Genomic DNA, 17,747 nt, shown 5'->3' with positions numbered 1-17,747 from the left:
CAAGTGGATACTGGTAGATCTGGGATGGAAGGGGTTCACAGAAAAAGGAGTCAGAGAGGAAGTGGTATGGTAGGCATTATATAATTCCCCTGGAGATTAAGACCGTGCCAGTGCTGGGGGCCACAGTGACAGGGATGAGAGCTGGAGTTAGGGGCAGACATGGGCAACTCAGAGAGGAGACAGAGGGAAATTCAAAGAACAAAATCAGGCAGAGGGAAAGGGAATGGTTGGGGGGTTGGGAGGAATCACTCACGATGCTGTCTTGGAGGCATTCTGGGGGAGGGGGCACAGCCTGTCTGGCTGGACACCAGGCCCAGTGCTTCCCATTCCCTTCCACCAGCCACTTTGCCTGCCTCTCCTCCAAGTACATGTGTCCTGGGGTGCCTGCTGTCATGAGCACCCTGCTTGCCAACATCAATGCCTATTATGCGCATACCACCGCCTCCACCAACGTGTCTGCCTCCGACCGCTTCGCAGCCTCCAACTTCGGGGTCAGTCCCAGGCACTGGGGGATGAAGGCGAACCCAAACCTGTGCTGGTGAAACCCTATGCAGCTCCCAGATTTCCAACTTGGACTTGATTTGCTGTGTGACTTTGCACCAGTCACATCTCTCTGAGCCTCAGTTTACCCTTCTGTAGAATGAAAATGGATGTTCTGAGGGTTCAGTTCAATGGTGGACGGGATGCCCTTACTATATAGTAAGCCCTCAGCCAATATGGCAGCCACCCTTCGCTGCTATGTAGTTGATGCCCAAGTCCCTGCTTCCATCATCTTCCTCTTCTGCTTCCCCAGAAAGAGCGCTTCGTGAAGCTCCTGGACCAACTGCATAATTCCCTACGGATTGACCTCTCCATGTATCGGGTGAGAAGTGCATGCATGATGACTTGCTTACCCCCATACGTGTGTGTACCCAAAGGGGACAGCTTCTAGCAGAAGTGCACATGGGAGGACCTACCTCAACATGTAGAGTGTGTTCCTCTAACAAGGATACACGTACATGAGCAGCAGCTTCCCGACTTACTTGGTGTATCCAAAAAGACCTCCCAGTTGCTTCAAGGTATTCTTGCTGACCCCCAACCCACCTCCTGAAACTTGGAGGCTCTTTTTTTTTTTTTTTTTTTTTTTTTAAATATGTCTATTGATTTCAGAGAGAGGAAGGGAGAGGGGGAGAGAGAGAGAGAAACATCAATGATGAGAGTCATTGATCAACTGCCTCCTGCATGACCCCTACTGGGGATCTAGCCCACAACTGGGGCATGTGCCCTGACTGGGAAACTCGAACTGTAACCTCCTGGATCATAGGCCATTGTTCAACCGCTGAGCCATGCTGGCTGGGCTTTTTTTTTTTTTTCCTCAGCAGAGAATATTTTTTTCATTGCTTTTCAGAGAGAGTGGAAGGGAGAGAGAGAGAGAAACATCAATATGAGAGAGACGCATCAATTGGTTGCCTCCTACATGCACCCCAACCGGAGCCGGGGATCAAGCCTGCAACCAAGGTACGTGCCCTTGGTCAGAATCGAACCCGGGACTCTTCAGTCCAAGAGCGGATGTTCTAACCACTGAGTGAAACTGGCTAGGGCATCTTGAGGGCTCTTATATCTCCCCTAAAATACTGTCTCCTATCCTCTCCTAACCTTCTTCCATAACCCCACCTCTCTTCTCCCTTCCAACAGAATAACTTCCCAGCCAGCAGCCCGGAGAGACTCCAGGACCTCAAATCCACTGTGGACCTTCTCACCAGCATCACCTTTTTTCGGATGAAGGTAGGAAAGGGAACCCAGTTCCATTAGCTCTCCAAGAAGGATTCTCTAGGACTCTTAGCTCCTAAACAAGTAGCATTTCTGCTGGAGAGCAGTGCCCTTTCTCAGTCACTCTCTTTTTTCATACTGCTACAATGTTTCCTTAAACCCAAAACCGCTTGTAGTCACTTCCTGGGCACTTCCTGTCTTCGCTTTACCCATCCATGCCCTTCTCCCTCCCTCCAGGTGCAAGAACTCCAGAGCCCGCCTCGAGCTAGCCAGGTGGTGAAGGATTGTGTGAAAGCCTGCCTCAACTCTACTTACGAGTACATCTTCAACAACTGTCATGAACTCTACAGTCGGGAGTACCAGACAGACCCTGTAAGGACTCCAGATGAGGCAGAAGGGAATAGTAGACACCACACCCTGGCCTAAGTCCCGGATCTGCTTCTTCCCAAGTGATTTACCTGCTCTGAGACTCAATGTTTCCCTGTGTAAAATAAGGCCATTAACCCACATATCAGGATTGAGAAAGAGATTCAATGAGATACAAGCTTTAGATAAAATATAGTTACACGCTTAGCACCTGATACACAATAGGTGCTCAATAAATTAGGTTTTAGTTAAACTTAGTTGAGTTTGGCATAATACAGTATGCCTGGAATTGAATCACTGTTCAATAAATGTTGAGTTGAATTGAATTTTTTAAAGATTTTTTATTGATTTTTTTTTTTTTTTTTTTAGAGAGAGAGGAAGGGAGAGGGAAAGAAAGAGAGAAACGTTGATGTGAGAGGGAAGCATCGATTGGCTGTCTCCTGCATGACCTCTACCAGGGATTGAGCCTGTAACCCGGGCATGTGTCCCGACCAGGAATTGAACAAGCAACCTTTCGGTGCACAGGACACCCAACCAACTGAGTCATACCCGCCAGGGCGAGTTGAATTGAATTTTTGTAGTAAAGTTCAGTTTTGGTCATTTCAACTCAATTTATTTGAGACCTTTCAACATGTGTTTATCTACGCATGTAATGTCCCAGGATTGTCAAAAAGGTTTCAAGGAGCTTATGCTCTATTTGGAAGAAAAGATGTATAAATTAAAACCCAGGATGATTAGCCTGAGGTGGCCCCTACCTCAGCTTGGGCTTCTGATAGGAGGTAACCAGATAAGCTGAATTCAGTTCAATTTTATTTCATTCTGTTCATTTACATTCATTTGACTTGAGTTGAAATCAAGTTGCTCTTAATTGAATTGGGTTGAGGTGAACTAGATTAAATTGAGTTTCGTTCAACTATAATCAGTTTAGTTCCATTTATTTCTATTCAGTTGACTTAAGTTAAAATTACTCTTGGCTAATTAGTGAGCAGCACTGAATTGGACTGAGTTTAATTTAATTGGAGAAAAGTTTATTCATTTCCATTCAGTTCAATTGAGTTGAATCTGTTCTTGACCGGGTTTAGTTGGCTTGAGTTAGAATGAGCTGGGTTGTTGGATTAGGTACAGCTGAGTTCAACTGAGTTGGATTCAGTTGGGCTCATTTCAGTTGAGTTTAGTTACACTCATTTCCATTGGTCAACTAAAGTTAGATTGAGTTGGCCTGAGCATGTTAGGTTGAGTTGGATTTGGTTGACTTGGATTGAGTTGGGTTGGGTTGAGTTCAGATCAATTTATGTCCATTATTTTTATGTAGGCTAATGTTGATCTTGGAGAAACTGATTAGGCTAAATTCAATTCAGTTTATTTGCATTAAATTCCACCCAGTTAAGTTTAATTCCACTCTATGAAGTATAACTGGCCCAAGTTCAGTTCCACTGAATTAACTCTGAGAACTGCCATCTGTTAAGCTAAGTGGGTGTGATTTATATTCACTTCAGTGCCATTTGGTTTAGTGGGCTTGAGTTTGTTCAACTAAATTCAGTTCCCTTCAGTTTTATGAGCTGAGTCTAATTAAGCTTCACTAAGCTGAATAGATATGAGCTCTGCTTAGGCCAGTTTACATGAGTTTAGTTCCTTCCCATGCAGACCTCCCATCTGAACCACATACATTTTAATGGGGCCCGTTCATCAGGAAACTCCTGCACCTCAGTAATGAACTGGCTAAAGCCCCCACCCCTGAACACTTTGTGACCAATATCTCCACTGCCCCATCTAGGCGAAGAAGGGGGAAGTTCCCCCAGAGGAACAGGGCCCTAGCATCAAGAACCTCGACTTCTGGTCCAAGCTGATCACTCTCATAGTGTCCATCATCGAGGAAGACAAGAATTCCTATACTCCCTGCCTCAACCAGTGAGTTGTGTGTCTGTGTACTTAATTATCTGGAGGTTATTGTGTATGTGTGTGCACAATTTTGTGTCTTATGTGTAAAGGCATTCATATCTAATTATATATAAAGTGATCACACTTTATATGTGTGATCAATTGTGGGTGTGGTTGTGCCTTGATGAAATATGGCATAATTTGCAAACATAAACATAAAATTGTGTGTATGTACACAATTACTGGTATAATCAGACATGTATTTTATATGTATTGATTTGTGTGAATAACTGTGTACATATGTATATAATTTTATATATGTGTGTGTAGGTTCATAAATAACAATAGATAATGTTTTCTAGTGTTTACTATGTGTAAAATACTCTTCTAAATTTTTTACATTTAAATTACATTATTTCATACATGTATGGATATAATTTTGTGTGTAGTTGTGGTCTGTGGGTTTGTGTATGTCTGTACAATTGTAGAATGGACTTTAATACGCAATATTGTATATTGTGTAATTATGTGTGAATGTGTGCACAGTTTTGGTTTGTGGATTTATATGTCTGTAGAATTTTAATCTCTGTTAGCTGAATGAGCCATTGTGTTTTATTTCTCTCTGAGGTGAATAACTCTGAAGTGCCATGATCTCTTGGTTACTTAGATATGGAGTTAAGATCAGGGGCATTGGATGGATGGATGGATGGATGGATGGATGGATGGATGGATGGATGGGTTGGTAGAAGGATGGATGGGTGGATAAAGGAGTTGATGTATGTTTGGATGAATGATTGGATAGCGGGATGGATGGATGGATGGATGGATGGATGGATGGATGGATGGATTAATAAGTAGATTGTTGGAAGAACGGGTGGGTGGATAAAAGGATGGATGGATGGGGAATGAAGGGAGAATGAATGAATGGATGGATAGACAGATGAGTGGGTAAATGGATGGGTATATGGATGGACAAGGAAGTAAACTGATGGATGGAGGGATATGTGGGTGGAGGCTCAGGAGAAGAAGGACCTCAATGCAGAGTCACTCAGCAAGTTGGTGGCTGTGAGGGAACTTGAATACAGATCCCGCTGTCTGTCCTGTATAACCCTTTGGCTGGGAAGGCCCAAATAGCCTGTGCCAGCCAACTTCTGTCTGTCAAGTTTTCATACTTCCATGACTTTTACCAGGTTTCCCCAGGAGCTGAATGTGGGTAAAATCAGTGCTGAAGTAATGTGGAACCTGTTTGCCCAGGACATGAAGTATGCCATGGAGGGTGAGTGCCCCACCCCTTGTCTCCCAGCCTGGCTACAGCAGATAGCTGTGCCTCAGTGTCTTCTCCAAGACTGTGAGTACCCTGTACCTCATGCCTGAGCTTGAATACCAATGATGGCCAGTGCGGGCACTGCCAAGACAGAGGGTGGCAGATCCTCCTGGCTGAGTAACCCCCCTATTCCCTGCTCTAGAGCATGACAAGCACCGCTTGTGCAAGAGTGCCGACTACATGAACCTCCACTTCAAGGTCAAGTGGCTCTACAATGAGTATGTGGCAGAGCTTCCCGCTTTTAAAGACAGAGTGCCAGAGTACCCCGCGTAAGTCCCCTGCCCAGAACCCAAGCCAGAACTATAGGCTGACACTAGACTGAGGCCCAAAGAGGAGAGCTCACCTATTCAGGGTTCCCTGGGCATTGGGGGCACAGGTGTGGCTCAAATCCAGTGTTCTCCATTCTTATTCATTGGCCTATGGACTCCTATAGCCAAACAATTAATAATCATAAGTATCAGGGACTGTGCTGAGCATTCCTCATCATTTCTCATTTAATCCTTTTGACATTTCTATGAGATGGGAACATCATAATTTCCATTTTGTGGATGAAGAAATAGAGCATTAAATACTGAAGGGTTTGTCCAAAGTGACATCCAATAAGTGACGTAGCTGAGGTTTAAACTTGGATTGTCCGACTTGCAAGCTGTGTTGGAGAGTGGGTTGGTGGCCACCATTTACTGAGGACCTACTAGGTGCTATGTTGGGATCTCAGAGAGTAAACTTATGTGCCCATGGGCAGTTTATCAACGAGGATTTCTGCAAGTCTGGCCTTGTTCTGACAGTGATCACTTGGTCCATTTCATGGGTGAAGTAGCCAAAGTCTGGGAGGGGAGGGGAGCAGAGGAGTGACCACCCAAGACCACAAGGTGAGTTCAAGCAGAGGGTTATAGAGAAAAGAGATGACAGGGTCCCACCCCTCTTTCCATTCCAGGTGGTTTGAGCCCTTCGTCATTCAGTGGCTGGACGAAAATGAGGAGGTGTCCCGAGATTTCCTGCATGGGGCCCTGGAGCGAGACAAGAAGGATGGGGTGAGAAGGCTGATCCACCACTAAACTTCCAATCTCCCCACAGTGTATTTGTTCCCTCGGGGGTCCATTGAAATACAATTTGGGGGCAAAAACTGCCCTTGGGATGAGGCCAATCTCTGAAGGGTGTCTGCAATCTTTGTCTTGTTCATGGTATTTAAAGTCTTTTGTTCGTTCAACAGATGAATGTGAGTTTATCAAGCCTGACCCCACTCACCCACCCAGTGGCTTCTGTATCTGGCTCTATGTCAACCTCACCCCAAGGCAGTTGGTCTCTGGCTCTCCTCGTGGAGAGTAGGAGGGCTGGGCTCTGAGGACTGTCTGACTCTGACCCTGCTCCTCTTTCCTGGCCTCTCTTACCCTACAGTTCCAGCAGACCTCAGAGCATGCCCTGTTCTCCTGTTCTGTGGTGGACGTCTTCTCCCAGCTTAACCAGAGCTTTGAAATCATCAAGAAGCTCGAGTGCCCTGACCCCCAGATTGTGGGTCACTACATGAGGCGGTTTGCCAAGGTGCAGAAGTGTGGGTGGGGTTGGGGATGGGGTCCAGGTGGGGGATGGAGTTGGGATAGGGTCAAGATTGGTGTAAAGTTGAGGTTGGGATTGAGGTCAGGGTCAGGGTTGGGGTTGAGGTCAGGACTGAGGTCAAAGTTGGGGTTGGTGAAATCATTGAGATTGAGGTTGGGTGGAGGTCTATGGAAAAACCAACCCAGACCACTGTGTTGGAGCTGGTCATGCCATAGAGGTTGGAGTTGTGGTTAGAGTTAGAGTTGGCAATATCATTGAGATTGGAGTTGAGGTTAGGGTTTGAGTTGAGATTGGATTGGTGATGTCATTGAAATTGGAGTTGAAGTTAGAATTAGGGCTTGGGTTGAGGTTGAAGTTGAAGTCAGGCTTGAAGTTGGGGTTGAGTTTGAGGTATAAATTGGGATTGGTGATATCACTGGGGTTGAAGTTGGGGTTGAGGTCAATGTTGGGGTTGGTTTTTCCATAGAGGTTGGAGCTGTGGTTGGGGACAGAGTTTGAGTTGAGGTTGGGGTTGATGTCAAGATTGTAGTTAAAATTTGAGTTGAATTTGGGGCTGGGATTAAGGTTGGCAATAGGGTTGAGGTTGGGGTTGGGTTTAGAATTGCTTTTAGGATTGAGATTTGCTTTGGTATTATTAGAGTGAGTGTTGGAGTTTATATGGAATTTGAGTGGGCCCTGGAGTGAGTTTGGAGGTAAACTATGTTGAAGTTGGGGAATTCAGATAGGAATCGAGATTTGGTTTAGGATCAGGTAATACTTGTGGTTGGGGCTGGGTTAATATGATGGTTGATTGCTCTGAAAAAGAGCTGAGTCTACATAAAATAATCACCTTCACGTGGTGGTGTCTCCCTTGATTGTGATGGTTATCCTGGGTGGAGAATTCACACAGCCCAGTGGTCCATCTTAGGCCCTAAAGTGGGTATGAGTTTATCCTTCATCTCACTAGTGGCTCTTGATGGGCCCGCTCAGCCCCAGACTTTCCTCTCAACCACCCTCTGTGTCCTATCCAGACCATCAGTAATGTGCTCCTCCAGTATTCGGACATCATCATCAAGGACTTCGCCTCCTACTGCTCCAAGGAGAAGGAGAAAGTGGTGACCTGCGGGGACCCTTGTCCTCCTTCCCAGCCCCTTTCTGCACCCCCAGGGTTCCATCCTTCCCTGGGCTCTGAAACCTTTGTCTGCCTGTGTGTCCAACTGTGTGTCTCACTGTGTGTTTGGGGGGATCTGGAGGTGTCACACAGCTAGTGTGCCACTGTCTGGTTGTTGCAAATGAAGCCTTCAGGGTGTATGTATGTGAGCATGCAAAGCCTTGATCCCATGTAGGAGAACATGGGTATATGACAAGAACTCCCCTGCTCTTAGAGGCCCAGCCCACTTACTTAGGTCCTTCTTCCCTCTGCCAGTCCCCAGAGACCATCTTCCTCAACACTCCCAGGAACCTGGTCCCAAATACTGTCTTTCATTCTCAGATGACCTTGTGGGACCCCAAGTTTCTCTAGACCTGGACCCTGAAACCATCCAGGATCCCTGGTGGTGGGTGGGGGAGACTCTGAGAAAGGGTCCTGAGCCCTAACTCCCCACTTTGTTCCCATCCCCAGCCTTGCATCCTCATGAACAACACTCAGCAGCTGCGAGTTCAGCTAGAGAAGATGTTTGAAGCCATGGGAGGGAAGGAGGTGAGGGGTGACCACCCAACCCATCCCTGTGGGCCCCAGAGCTCATACCTGATGAATTCCAGCTCAGCCACTACCTCAAACCCAAGCAAGTGGCTTCATTGCCTGTGTCTCAGTTTCCTCTCCAGCCCCTTGATGACCCTTTCCCTGGGTTGAGTGGGAAAATGCCCTAGACATGTGGATGCTCTATAAACCTGACCTGATGGATGTCCCTTTCCCTTCCTCAGCTGGATGCTGAGGCCAGTGACATCTTGAAAGAGCTCCAGGTGAAACTCAACAACGTCTTGGATGAACTCAGCCGGGTGTTTGCTACCAGGTGGGGCTGGGAGCAGGGGGAGGGGGCAGCTCTCAGATCTCTGAGACTGAGGCACCCAGAGACTCAGCAGATGTAGTGGGGAAGACTTCAGGCTTGGAGTTAGATGAGGTTGAGTTCAATCATGGCTTCACTGCTTACTAGCTGTGTGACGTTGAGTGAGTCATTTAACTTCTCTGAGCCTTAGCTTATTCATCTGTAAAATGGGGATAATGATAACAATAGTACCTAAGTAAGGCTGTGTGATGAAATAACATAGGTAAATGTCTTTTCCTGGTGGCCAGTTCTGCTATTATTAATGTCGCCCCCTTCAGTTATATGCCATGGCTCCCTGATGCTGATGATAAAAGGTCAAGGTCCACGGATCAGCATTTATTGCCTCACTGGGTCCTTCCTCCAGAGGCCAGGAGTCTGGTCTGAGCTTCTCCCTTTTATGCCTCCAGCTTCCAGCCTCACATTGAGGAGTGTGTCAAACAGATGGGTGACATCCTTAGCCAGGTGAAGGGCACGGGCAATGTGCCAGCCAGTGCCTGCAGCAGCGTGGCCCAGGATGCTGACAACGTGCTGCAGCCCATCATGGACCTGCTGGACAGCAAGTGAGCCATGTCAGGTGGACTGAGCCAGTGAGGGAGGGGCCATGGGTGGGGCCTCGGAGGCCAGGGCTGGCTTGGAGAGAATTGCTGGAGAGTCATGCTTGCTGGGTGGTGGTTGAAAGATTTGGATGGGTATGTGCATGGAGGCAATGAAGAGATGGAAAGATGGGCGGTAAATGATTGGGATTGGTGAGGAAATATTTGTATGGATAAATGGATGATGGTTGGATGGATAGATGACATAAGGGTTGGGCAGGTGGATAGATGGGTAAATTAAAAGATAAATGCTAGAAGACTAGATGGAGGATAGATGGATAAAAGAATGGATGGATGGACAAATGGGTAAATGAATGGATGAATGGATAGATGAGTGGATGGACAGTTGGGAAAGTATTTGGGTGGATGAATAACTAGATGGATGGATGATAATAATAATAAATGATGGAAGTGTAAATGGGGAGATGGATGGAAGGGAGGGAGAGAAGGAAGAATGGATGATGGATAGTTGGATATATGAAAGAAAGGAAAAGAGGGAGGGAGGGAGGGAGGGAGGGAGGGAGGGAGGGAGGGAGGAAGGAAGGAAGGAAGGAAGGAAGGAAGGAAGGAAGGAAGGAAGGAAGGAAGGAAAAAGAGATGGAAGGAGCATTAAAGTTGGGGGAGGGATCTTTTGGTGGATGGGGGTCAGTTGCTGGATGAATAATGGTAAATTGCCCTCTCCTTCAGCCCTCAAATATCCAATCACAAATTCTTTGTTGTTTGCCGTCTTCCTCCCATTCCCTTCCCCTTCCTCTTGAGCATGGCCCAGCCCCCTCACAGTCCCTAGTCTCTATGCAGCCTCCTAGTCCATTTATCCCCACTCTATTTTTTCAAACAATGTCTTTGTCTCTTTCTTGAATTCTCCATGGCTCCCCACTGCCCTCATTCTAAGGGCCAGGACTTCCTCCCAGACTTTGAGGCCCCACCCTGCCTGGCCCCTGCTGAGCTGTCCAGCCACCATTTGCCTTCCACATGTATCACATATCATAACTTCATCAGGCCACCCAAGGTCCTTGTGCAGACTCTGTGCCTTCTTGGGTGTCCATGGGATGCTTTCCCACCTTGCCAATATGTTGAGGGGAAGGGCCTGGTTCCACAGGTCAGGCCCAGCAGGGCCCTCTCTCAGATATGCCCCTCACCCCCAGCCTGACTCTCTTTGCCAAAATCTGCGAGAAGACGGTGCTGAAGAGGGTACTGAAGGAGCTGTGGAAGCTGGTCATGAACACCATGGAGAAGACCATCGTCCTGCCACCCCTCACTGACCAGACGGTGAGACCCACAGGATTCAGAGGGGATATCTGGGCCACCTTCCTTGTGGGAGCCCAGAGAGCTTAGTGCCAAAGGCATTGGGGTTCAGAGATTGTCCAGGCACAAAGGTCATCTAAGGGTAACAGAAGCCACCAGAGGTCAATGAGGACAAAGATCAGAGAGGTTACTCATGGGTCCAAAGTCTTCAAAGTGTCAAAGAGGTCATTCATGGGTCAATTAGTCAAAGGTCAAAGAAGTCAAGTAGAGTGAAATGACATCTAAGGGACTTAGAGTTCACGTTAGTCAAGAAGCCATTCAGGGATCAGAGATCACCCAGAAAACAGGTCACCTTGGTACTCAAGGCCACCCATGGGGCACAGAAATCATAGGGGTCAGTGGGCTTATCAGAGGTCCTTGGGGGTTCAATCAAGAGACAAGGAGGGGAGACACCATGGACTTCAAAGATCAAAGAGGAACAGAACAGAGGGCTCCCAGAGGTTGGTCAGAGGTCACCAAGAGCATCCAAGGTCAGAGAAGTCAAGTAGAAGTCTGTAGCCATCCAGGAACCAGGACTGTGCCTCTGAGACCCTTTTGGGAACAGCCCAGAAACAGTGATCCCCAAGGATCAGGCTGCCATGACATCTGTGGAGGGGTGTGGCTGGGCGTGGGTACCTCTGGGGAAACATTGGGGGCCTGGAGAGCCTTGGTACCTGGGTTGGTGGCTCAACACAGAGTGGGAGGGCACTCCTGGGTGAACATGGAAAGCTTGGGGATGGTGGCGGGGGTCCCCCCAAGCGGCAATGATGGTGCAGGAGGCTCAGACCTACCTCCTTCAGGCTGGGCTGGGGCATGGGGTTCGCCCCTCAGTGCCCTCTCCACCCTCTCCCTGGCCTTCCTGGGAGACTCATGGTGACTTATTCCCCCCTCCCTACCACCTGGCCCCCATCATGGCTGACAGATGATCGTAAGTAGAGGCCCTTCTGTCCGTCTGTCTGTCCGTCCGCTCTGTGTCTGGACTCGGCCCATCGCGTGGCTGCAGCCCCCCACCCAGTGCCCCCTCCTCACCCACTGCCCCCTCCACTGTCCCACCTCCTGCCTAGATGTGCCTGTGTCTGTCTGGGGTGGGGTATGGGGAGGGGGCGGGGCCTGGAGGGAGGGAGACCATGCCTACCACCCCACCCCATTATAAGTATGGAGACAGTGCCTCCAGGTTCCCCAAACCCCAGACCTAGCACCTTCACGTCTGCCCTAGTCCTTTAGTTGTGAGAACCCCCCTTCCATTATCAGACACCATTAGGGTATCTGAGTATCTCCTAGAAGCTCGGAGGTTCAAAGTCACTGCATCCCCTCTAACCTCCCCTTTGGTCTCACCACCCAGGACCCTACTCAGCTGCTTAGCACAGGCCCTCCATCACTCCTACCCACCCCACTCCCACTGCACATACAGACATACATGAATCCCAGACGCACACCCAAATACCCAGGTGGGAGATGGCATTTTGACTTTGGTGTCAGGCAGACTTGGCGTCAAATCCCAGCCCAGCCTCTCTCTCTCTCTCTCTCTCTCTTTCTTTGTATGACCTTGGAAAGTCACTTTACCTCCCAACCTCCATTTCTTTGTATGGAAAAAGCAGTTAATTGAAGCAACTGAGTGTTGTTGTCACAACCAAATGGGATGATACATTAAAGTGCTCATCCCCATGACTAGTGGAGGCAGTGCTCACTAAATTAGACCTAATGTTATTGTTTTGGTGGTGAGGGTAATATTTAGACACATACCAGGGCATAAATCAGTAAAACCACTTCAGATTCCTACCCTTTGTGAAAAAGACAAGGCCATTACAATATTTAATCTTGTTAAAGTTTACAGAGCTCATCTTATTTCTTGGCAGCTTCAGTGTGTGTCTTTGGCTGTAACCACCTGCTGGCAGTATATCCAACCACAGACAATGCTTTTGTGGGTGGGAAGCTAAGGGAATTGACATTTATTGATTCTATGTATGCCAGACCTCTTAGATGCAGTTTCAGCTCACCTTCATGACAACCTTTTGAGCAAAGTGGATGTTATTATTCCCATTTTGCAGATGAGGAAAGCTGAGACTCGGAGAGGAGAAGTCACTTATTCAAGGCCACATAGTAAATAGATGCCAGAGTCAGGATTCAAATTCAGGTCTGTCTGAATATGGAACCTTTCTGCTTTCCTGTTGACCCAAGAACCAAGAGCCTCATATTTATAATAAATGTAAATGGATTATATTTTGGCAGCAACTTCTTGCCTTTCTCTCTGGCTCTGTATTTCTATTTCTCCTCTCTTTCCTGTCTTTCTGACTCACACGTTTTAAGAATTGGTCATTAAGACACACACACATATATACCCTTGCAATACAGTCACCAGTCCCCTGTGCAGTGCAGATGGCCCTTACCCCCTCCCCCCATAAGTACATCTGTGATAGCCCTGGGTTCCCACCCCACGTGGCTTGCCAGGTTGATCACCCTGTGACATTGTCTCTGCAGGGCACCCTCTTGAGAAAACATGGCAAGGGATTAGAAAAGGTAATGAGGGCCTCGTTGGTGCTGAGGTTCTGAGCTCTGGTGTCTGGGCATGTGTGTGCATGTGTGTGTCCATATGCATGGACAGGAAGGTCAGCTGGGGGTCACAAGTAGAGGAGGTGAGGGTACTAATCAAGACCCACAAAACCAGAATTCAGAGATGAGATGGTTCCCCAGGGACATGGCTTGCAATGTGTGAGCTAATGTGTGCACATACAGTTCCCACCCTTTCACAACAACACCCAAAGGGCTTATCCCAGGCCTGTGCTAAGCTGAAATTTTGTGATTTCAAGAAGGGCCCAGACATTGAGCCACTGCCATGGACTGAGACATGTGTTGTTTTTTATGTAGATTTTTTTTGTTCTAATGGTTGTTTATGGTAAAGAGATGGGAGCTATAGCAACACATGAACAGTTGCCCTTGCTGTGTACTCATGCAGGAGCTATCACACCTGTGTGCACACAAGTGGGGTCTCCACTTTATGAACAGGGATTGTAGGACTTCCCTACTCCCTCATCCAGCCCTTTAGGGGATATATTCAATGTGCCAGGCACTGTACACATGTATCTGCATCCATGTGGGGGGGGGAGTATGTGGGTTTGGGTTTGTGACTGTGCACACATGTGTAAGTGTTTAGGAGTGCACTTGTATATTTTAGCATGTGAGTTCTGCTTGTGTGTGTCTTTGTATGTCAATCTGGATGTGTGAGTACATAAACTGCACACTCATGAATGTGCCTGGGTGTGTGTATGTCGAGTGAACTTGTGCTACCTGTTAGCACGTTTCTTTTAGAGTCAGACCTGCCAGGGTAAGGTCTTGGGAGTTGGGGGACAATAGACCTTGAGCTCTGTCTCTTTTCTCCCCCTCCCCAAGGTGCCCCATCCTGGGGCAGGCTGACTATGGGATGGGAATTTGTTCCAAGGCGATGGGCTGGTTCTAGGCTCCTGGCATGGCAGTCCAGGAGCCTGGCCCCAAGCCCCTACTGGGAAACAAGGGAAAGTGCCTAGCTGGGGAGGGGGTTCAGCATTAGACCCAGGACCTGGGAGGGAGCTCATGGGCTGGGGGTGGGACTGTGCTTTGAAAGGGCAGGAAAGTCCCACTGACTATCCTCCCAGCTGACACTTGAACTCTGACCTCCGCCTGATTCTCTTCACAGGGCAGGGTGAAACTGCCAAGCCACTCAGATGTAAGACCGACCTCTCACTGTCTGTCTGGGTCTCCCCAACCCCCACCCCAACCCATGCCTCCTTCTACCCTTGTGGTCTGTGCCATCTGGTGGCGTTCTGTGAACCTGTCTGTCGGTCTCTTCTTCCTCTGTCTGTCTGGCTTGCTTGTGAGGGGTGGTGGGTGGATGGGGGGGGCAGCAGGCAGGGAGGAGGGGGCGTCAAGGGAAACTGAGGCCTAAACAACTGGGCTCCTGAGTAACTGTGCCTCATTACAGCGTCGGGGAATCGCAGACCAGAAATATGAAGAGTAGGGACAGCCAGGGTGATGATAGCACTAGCAGTGCCAGGCTAACCGGCTTCCACGGGTCAGTTGGTAGATTGTCCATGTAATTCCAAACCTCCCTGCCAGTCCCAGCTGAGGCCCCCAGACGACCCCAGGACCCAGTCATTCAGGACTCATTTCATTGATACTCAGCCCCACTTCATCCCCCTAGGGGGTGTCCCTGTTAGCCAGGGGAGGAAACTGAGGCCCAGAAAGTGTCTGGGATACACCTCAAGTCACCCAGCATGGAGGAGGCAGGACAGGAGACTTTCAGGCCTGGACCCTGTCTCCCCCAGTACTGCCCGTGACTTTGAAACCAAGTGCTAGTAACAGTAAATATTGAACAAAGACACTTAGTTCCAGCTGAACCTTGAAGTGAATATGATTTCCTTCATCTAGATGGCAAAATTTAGACTCAACGAGGTTAAGTGACTTTCCCAGGGCCACACAGCAGAGCTGGGATTTGAGACCAGGCCCACTCAGCTTATTGGAACTATAACCAGGACACCATCTTGCTTGCTTGCTTGTCTGTTTGGGGAGAGGGGTATGTTGAAGTGTGTGTTGGGAGGATTCTTCCTTTAAAAGGCTAGACTAACAGTCTCCCCAGATTACTGGGAGACTCCTCCCACAGAGAGAATGGCCCTGAAGGGAGTGAGGGTTTCACTAGAGCCCATCCCATGGTTTCCTCAAGACCCCCTGACTTTGGGCTGGCAAGGCCCACAAACACCATCTGGGGCTCCCCCAACCCACTGCCCCTCCCAGCCTGCTCTCTCTATTTCTCTTCTCTGTCCCACAAACCTGGGGGCATGGTAGAGGTGGTAAGGGTGGATAGCATCCCCACAGGACTGGGATTTCTGGGGACAAAGTCACCACCTCCTCATCAGCTCCTCCTGGGGGTGGTTCCAGACCTCTGGCTCTGGGACACAACCCTGCTCAGAGCCTTTGGACAAGAACCAAGAAGATGTCCAGGGCTAGGGTGTCGTCAGGGCCTTGGGGACTGGGCTGGAAGACTCCCACCCTTACTTGGCTGTGTCTGTTGTTACCTGCAGGGAACCCAGATGATCTTCAATGCAGCCAAGGAACTGGGTCAACTGTCTAAACTCAAGGTGAGGTCAGGGGTAGAGGTAGGAGATCAGGGTTGGGGGTATTCTTTGGGAGAAGTCCCAGAATAGTGACATGCTTTGCAGGTTCAAGGGACAGGAACCCTATTCAGACTGGCTTAAGCACAATTTATTTGCTCTGGTGTGTTGGAAAGATACAGTTTGATCAAGGGTACAAATCATTTATTCAATAAATATTTATCTAGCACCTGCTGTGTGCCAGTCACATGCTGGGCACCGGGCACACAATGATGAAAAAGCAGATTCACAGTTTTACAGGGATTAGTACCATAGATAGGCGGATCCCTAATGAAAGGCCTGCTCTGCCCACCTGGCCCCTCTCTCTATTCATCTAGGACCACATGGTACGAGAGGAAGCCAAAAGCTTGACTCCAAAGCAGTGTGCAGTTGTTGAGCTGGCCCTGGACACCATCAAGGTGAGAGACCCCACCCCTGCCCATCCAAAGAGGGGAAGCAGAGGGTGTGGCTGGTGTGGACATGGACCTATGTTCAAACCCACCTTAATTCATTCAATTTATAAACACTCCCTGATGACCTTCTGGCAAGGTCCTGAGGAGCCCCAGGCTGGGGGGGGGGGGACACACGACAGTTGAATACAAACATCTTCAGTCTTGTGGGGTCAGGGTACAGTAGAAGGAAGGATGGGAGCTGGAGTAGCCCAGGGAGGGAGCAGCAAGGACTTTCTGGAAGAAAACATGTGGGAGGTGGGTTTTGACGAATGCATAGGAGTTCATAAAGCAAAGCAAACAGCATTCTAGGCAGGGGCCCAACCCATGCAAGAGCATGGAGTCATGAAAGGGGCTGTGGTCCCCATGAAATGAAAACTACTCTGAAAAAAATGTTTTGCTAAAATGGAGTTGGCAACATATTAAAGAAGTGTGGTCAAGGAAGGTGCCTTGAAACCTTAATCAAAGAAAGACAAGAAGCCAAATAAGATCAAGGGCCAGGGTGGGGATGGAGAGGGCCTCACCACCAGTGAAACAAGTGAGTGCAAAGGCCCTGAGGCAGGCATGTTCTAGGGAAGACAGTGGAGAGAAGTCAGGGAGGTTACAGGGTTAAAGTCACAATGGGCCTAGGGAGGGGCTGGAAGCATGAGTGTTATACTGAGGGTGCTGGGAGCCCACTGGCAGGGGTTAGGGCAGGAGTGGAGGTGGGAGAGTAGCAGCACCTGACTTGGGTGTTTTGGAGACCCTGGGTTCATCCAGTGCATCATTGCAGAGGGCAGAGGGATGGAGGAAAGGGCCTGGGGGCCCACCACAAGAGACAGGTAAGGGTGCCTCTGACCTCACCTACCCCACCCTGTGCCCGCAGCAATACTTCCACGCGGGCGGTGTGGGCCTCAAGAAGACCTTCTTGGAGAAGAGCCCGGACCTGCAGTCCCTGCGCTATGCCCTGTCCCTCTACACCCAGGCCACTGACCTGCTCATTAAGACCTTCGTGCAGACGCAGGCTGCCCAGGGTAAGGGGCAGCAGGGTAGCTCCAAGTGAGCAACCTCCCACAGGGGCAGCCCAGCCACGAGCTGCCATTGGCTCATCTGTGACATTTCAGGCGAATTAACAGATCCTTGGCGCTTGTGAACTGCTTGATGTCACGGGCCAATGAGTAATTCGCAACTTGTGGGATAATCGATGACGTCATTGGGCCGGGAGGTGATTGAAAGCTCTGGGAAGGGGCCTCTTTGACGTCAGGGACCAAAGCGGTTGACACATTCTAGGGGCACAACCTGAGGCACGATCGACAGCTTTGGTGACTGGGACGTATGTGACGGTGGGGGGGGGACTAAGGAGTGATTGACAGCTCTGGCATGGGTGGGACTTATGACGTCATGTGGCCAATGAGTGATTGGCAGCT

At 49.0% G+C, this 17,747-nt stretch overlaps 1 protein-coding gene across 3 annotated transcripts in view; it reads left to right on the top strand.

Annotated features, from left to right (window-relative positions):
- UNC13A (unc-13 homolog A) overlaps positions 1-17,747 on the top strand; it is a gene marked incomplete at its 5' end in the record, with an annotated part of 60,694 nt that overhangs the window by 33,805 nt on the left and 9,142 nt on the right. The window contains 19 exons of one of the 3 annotated variants that reach the window (XM_081135562.1): positions 341-491; positions 794-862; positions 1,675-1,764; positions 1,987-2,121; positions 3,890-4,023; positions 5,184-5,269; positions 5,460-5,586; positions 6,252-6,348; positions 6,713-6,856; positions 7,882-7,962; positions 8,472-8,549; positions 8,774-8,862; positions 9,303-9,455; positions 10,634-10,757; positions 13,251-13,289; positions 14,443-14,472; positions 15,824-15,880; positions 16,231-16,311; positions 17,207-17,354. In XM_081135562.1, the coding sequence (XP_080991688.1) occupies positions 341-491; positions 794-862; positions 1,675-1,764; positions 1,987-2,121; positions 3,890-4,023; positions 5,184-5,269; positions 5,460-5,586; positions 6,252-6,348; positions 6,713-6,856; positions 7,882-7,962; positions 8,472-8,549; positions 8,774-8,862; positions 9,303-9,455; positions 10,634-10,757; positions 13,251-13,289; positions 14,443-14,472; positions 15,824-15,880; positions 16,231-16,311; positions 17,207-17,354 (1,913 nt within the window). Of the gene's footprint in view, positions 1-340; positions 492-793; positions 863-1,674; positions 1,765-1,986; positions 2,122-3,889; positions 4,024-5,183; positions 5,270-5,459; positions 5,587-6,251; positions 6,349-6,712; positions 6,857-7,881; positions 7,966-8,471; positions 8,550-8,773; positions 8,863-9,302; positions 9,456-10,633; positions 10,758-13,250; positions 13,290-14,442; positions 14,473-15,823; positions 15,881-16,230; positions 16,312-17,206; positions 17,355-17,747 lie in introns of all 3 variants that reach the window. The other 2 variants (XM_081135561.1, XM_081135563.1) reach the window with 2 other exon arrangements.

Source organism: Miniopterus schreibersii (assembly GCF_964146895.1).
Source record: "Miniopterus schreibersii genome assembly, chromosome: 4".
Classification (NCBI taxonomy): Eukaryota; Metazoa; Chordata; class Mammalia; order Chiroptera; family Miniopteridae; genus Miniopterus; species Miniopterus schreibersii.
Note: the sequence above shows the minus strand (reverse complement) of the source record. Positions and strands in the feature narration are given on the sequence as shown.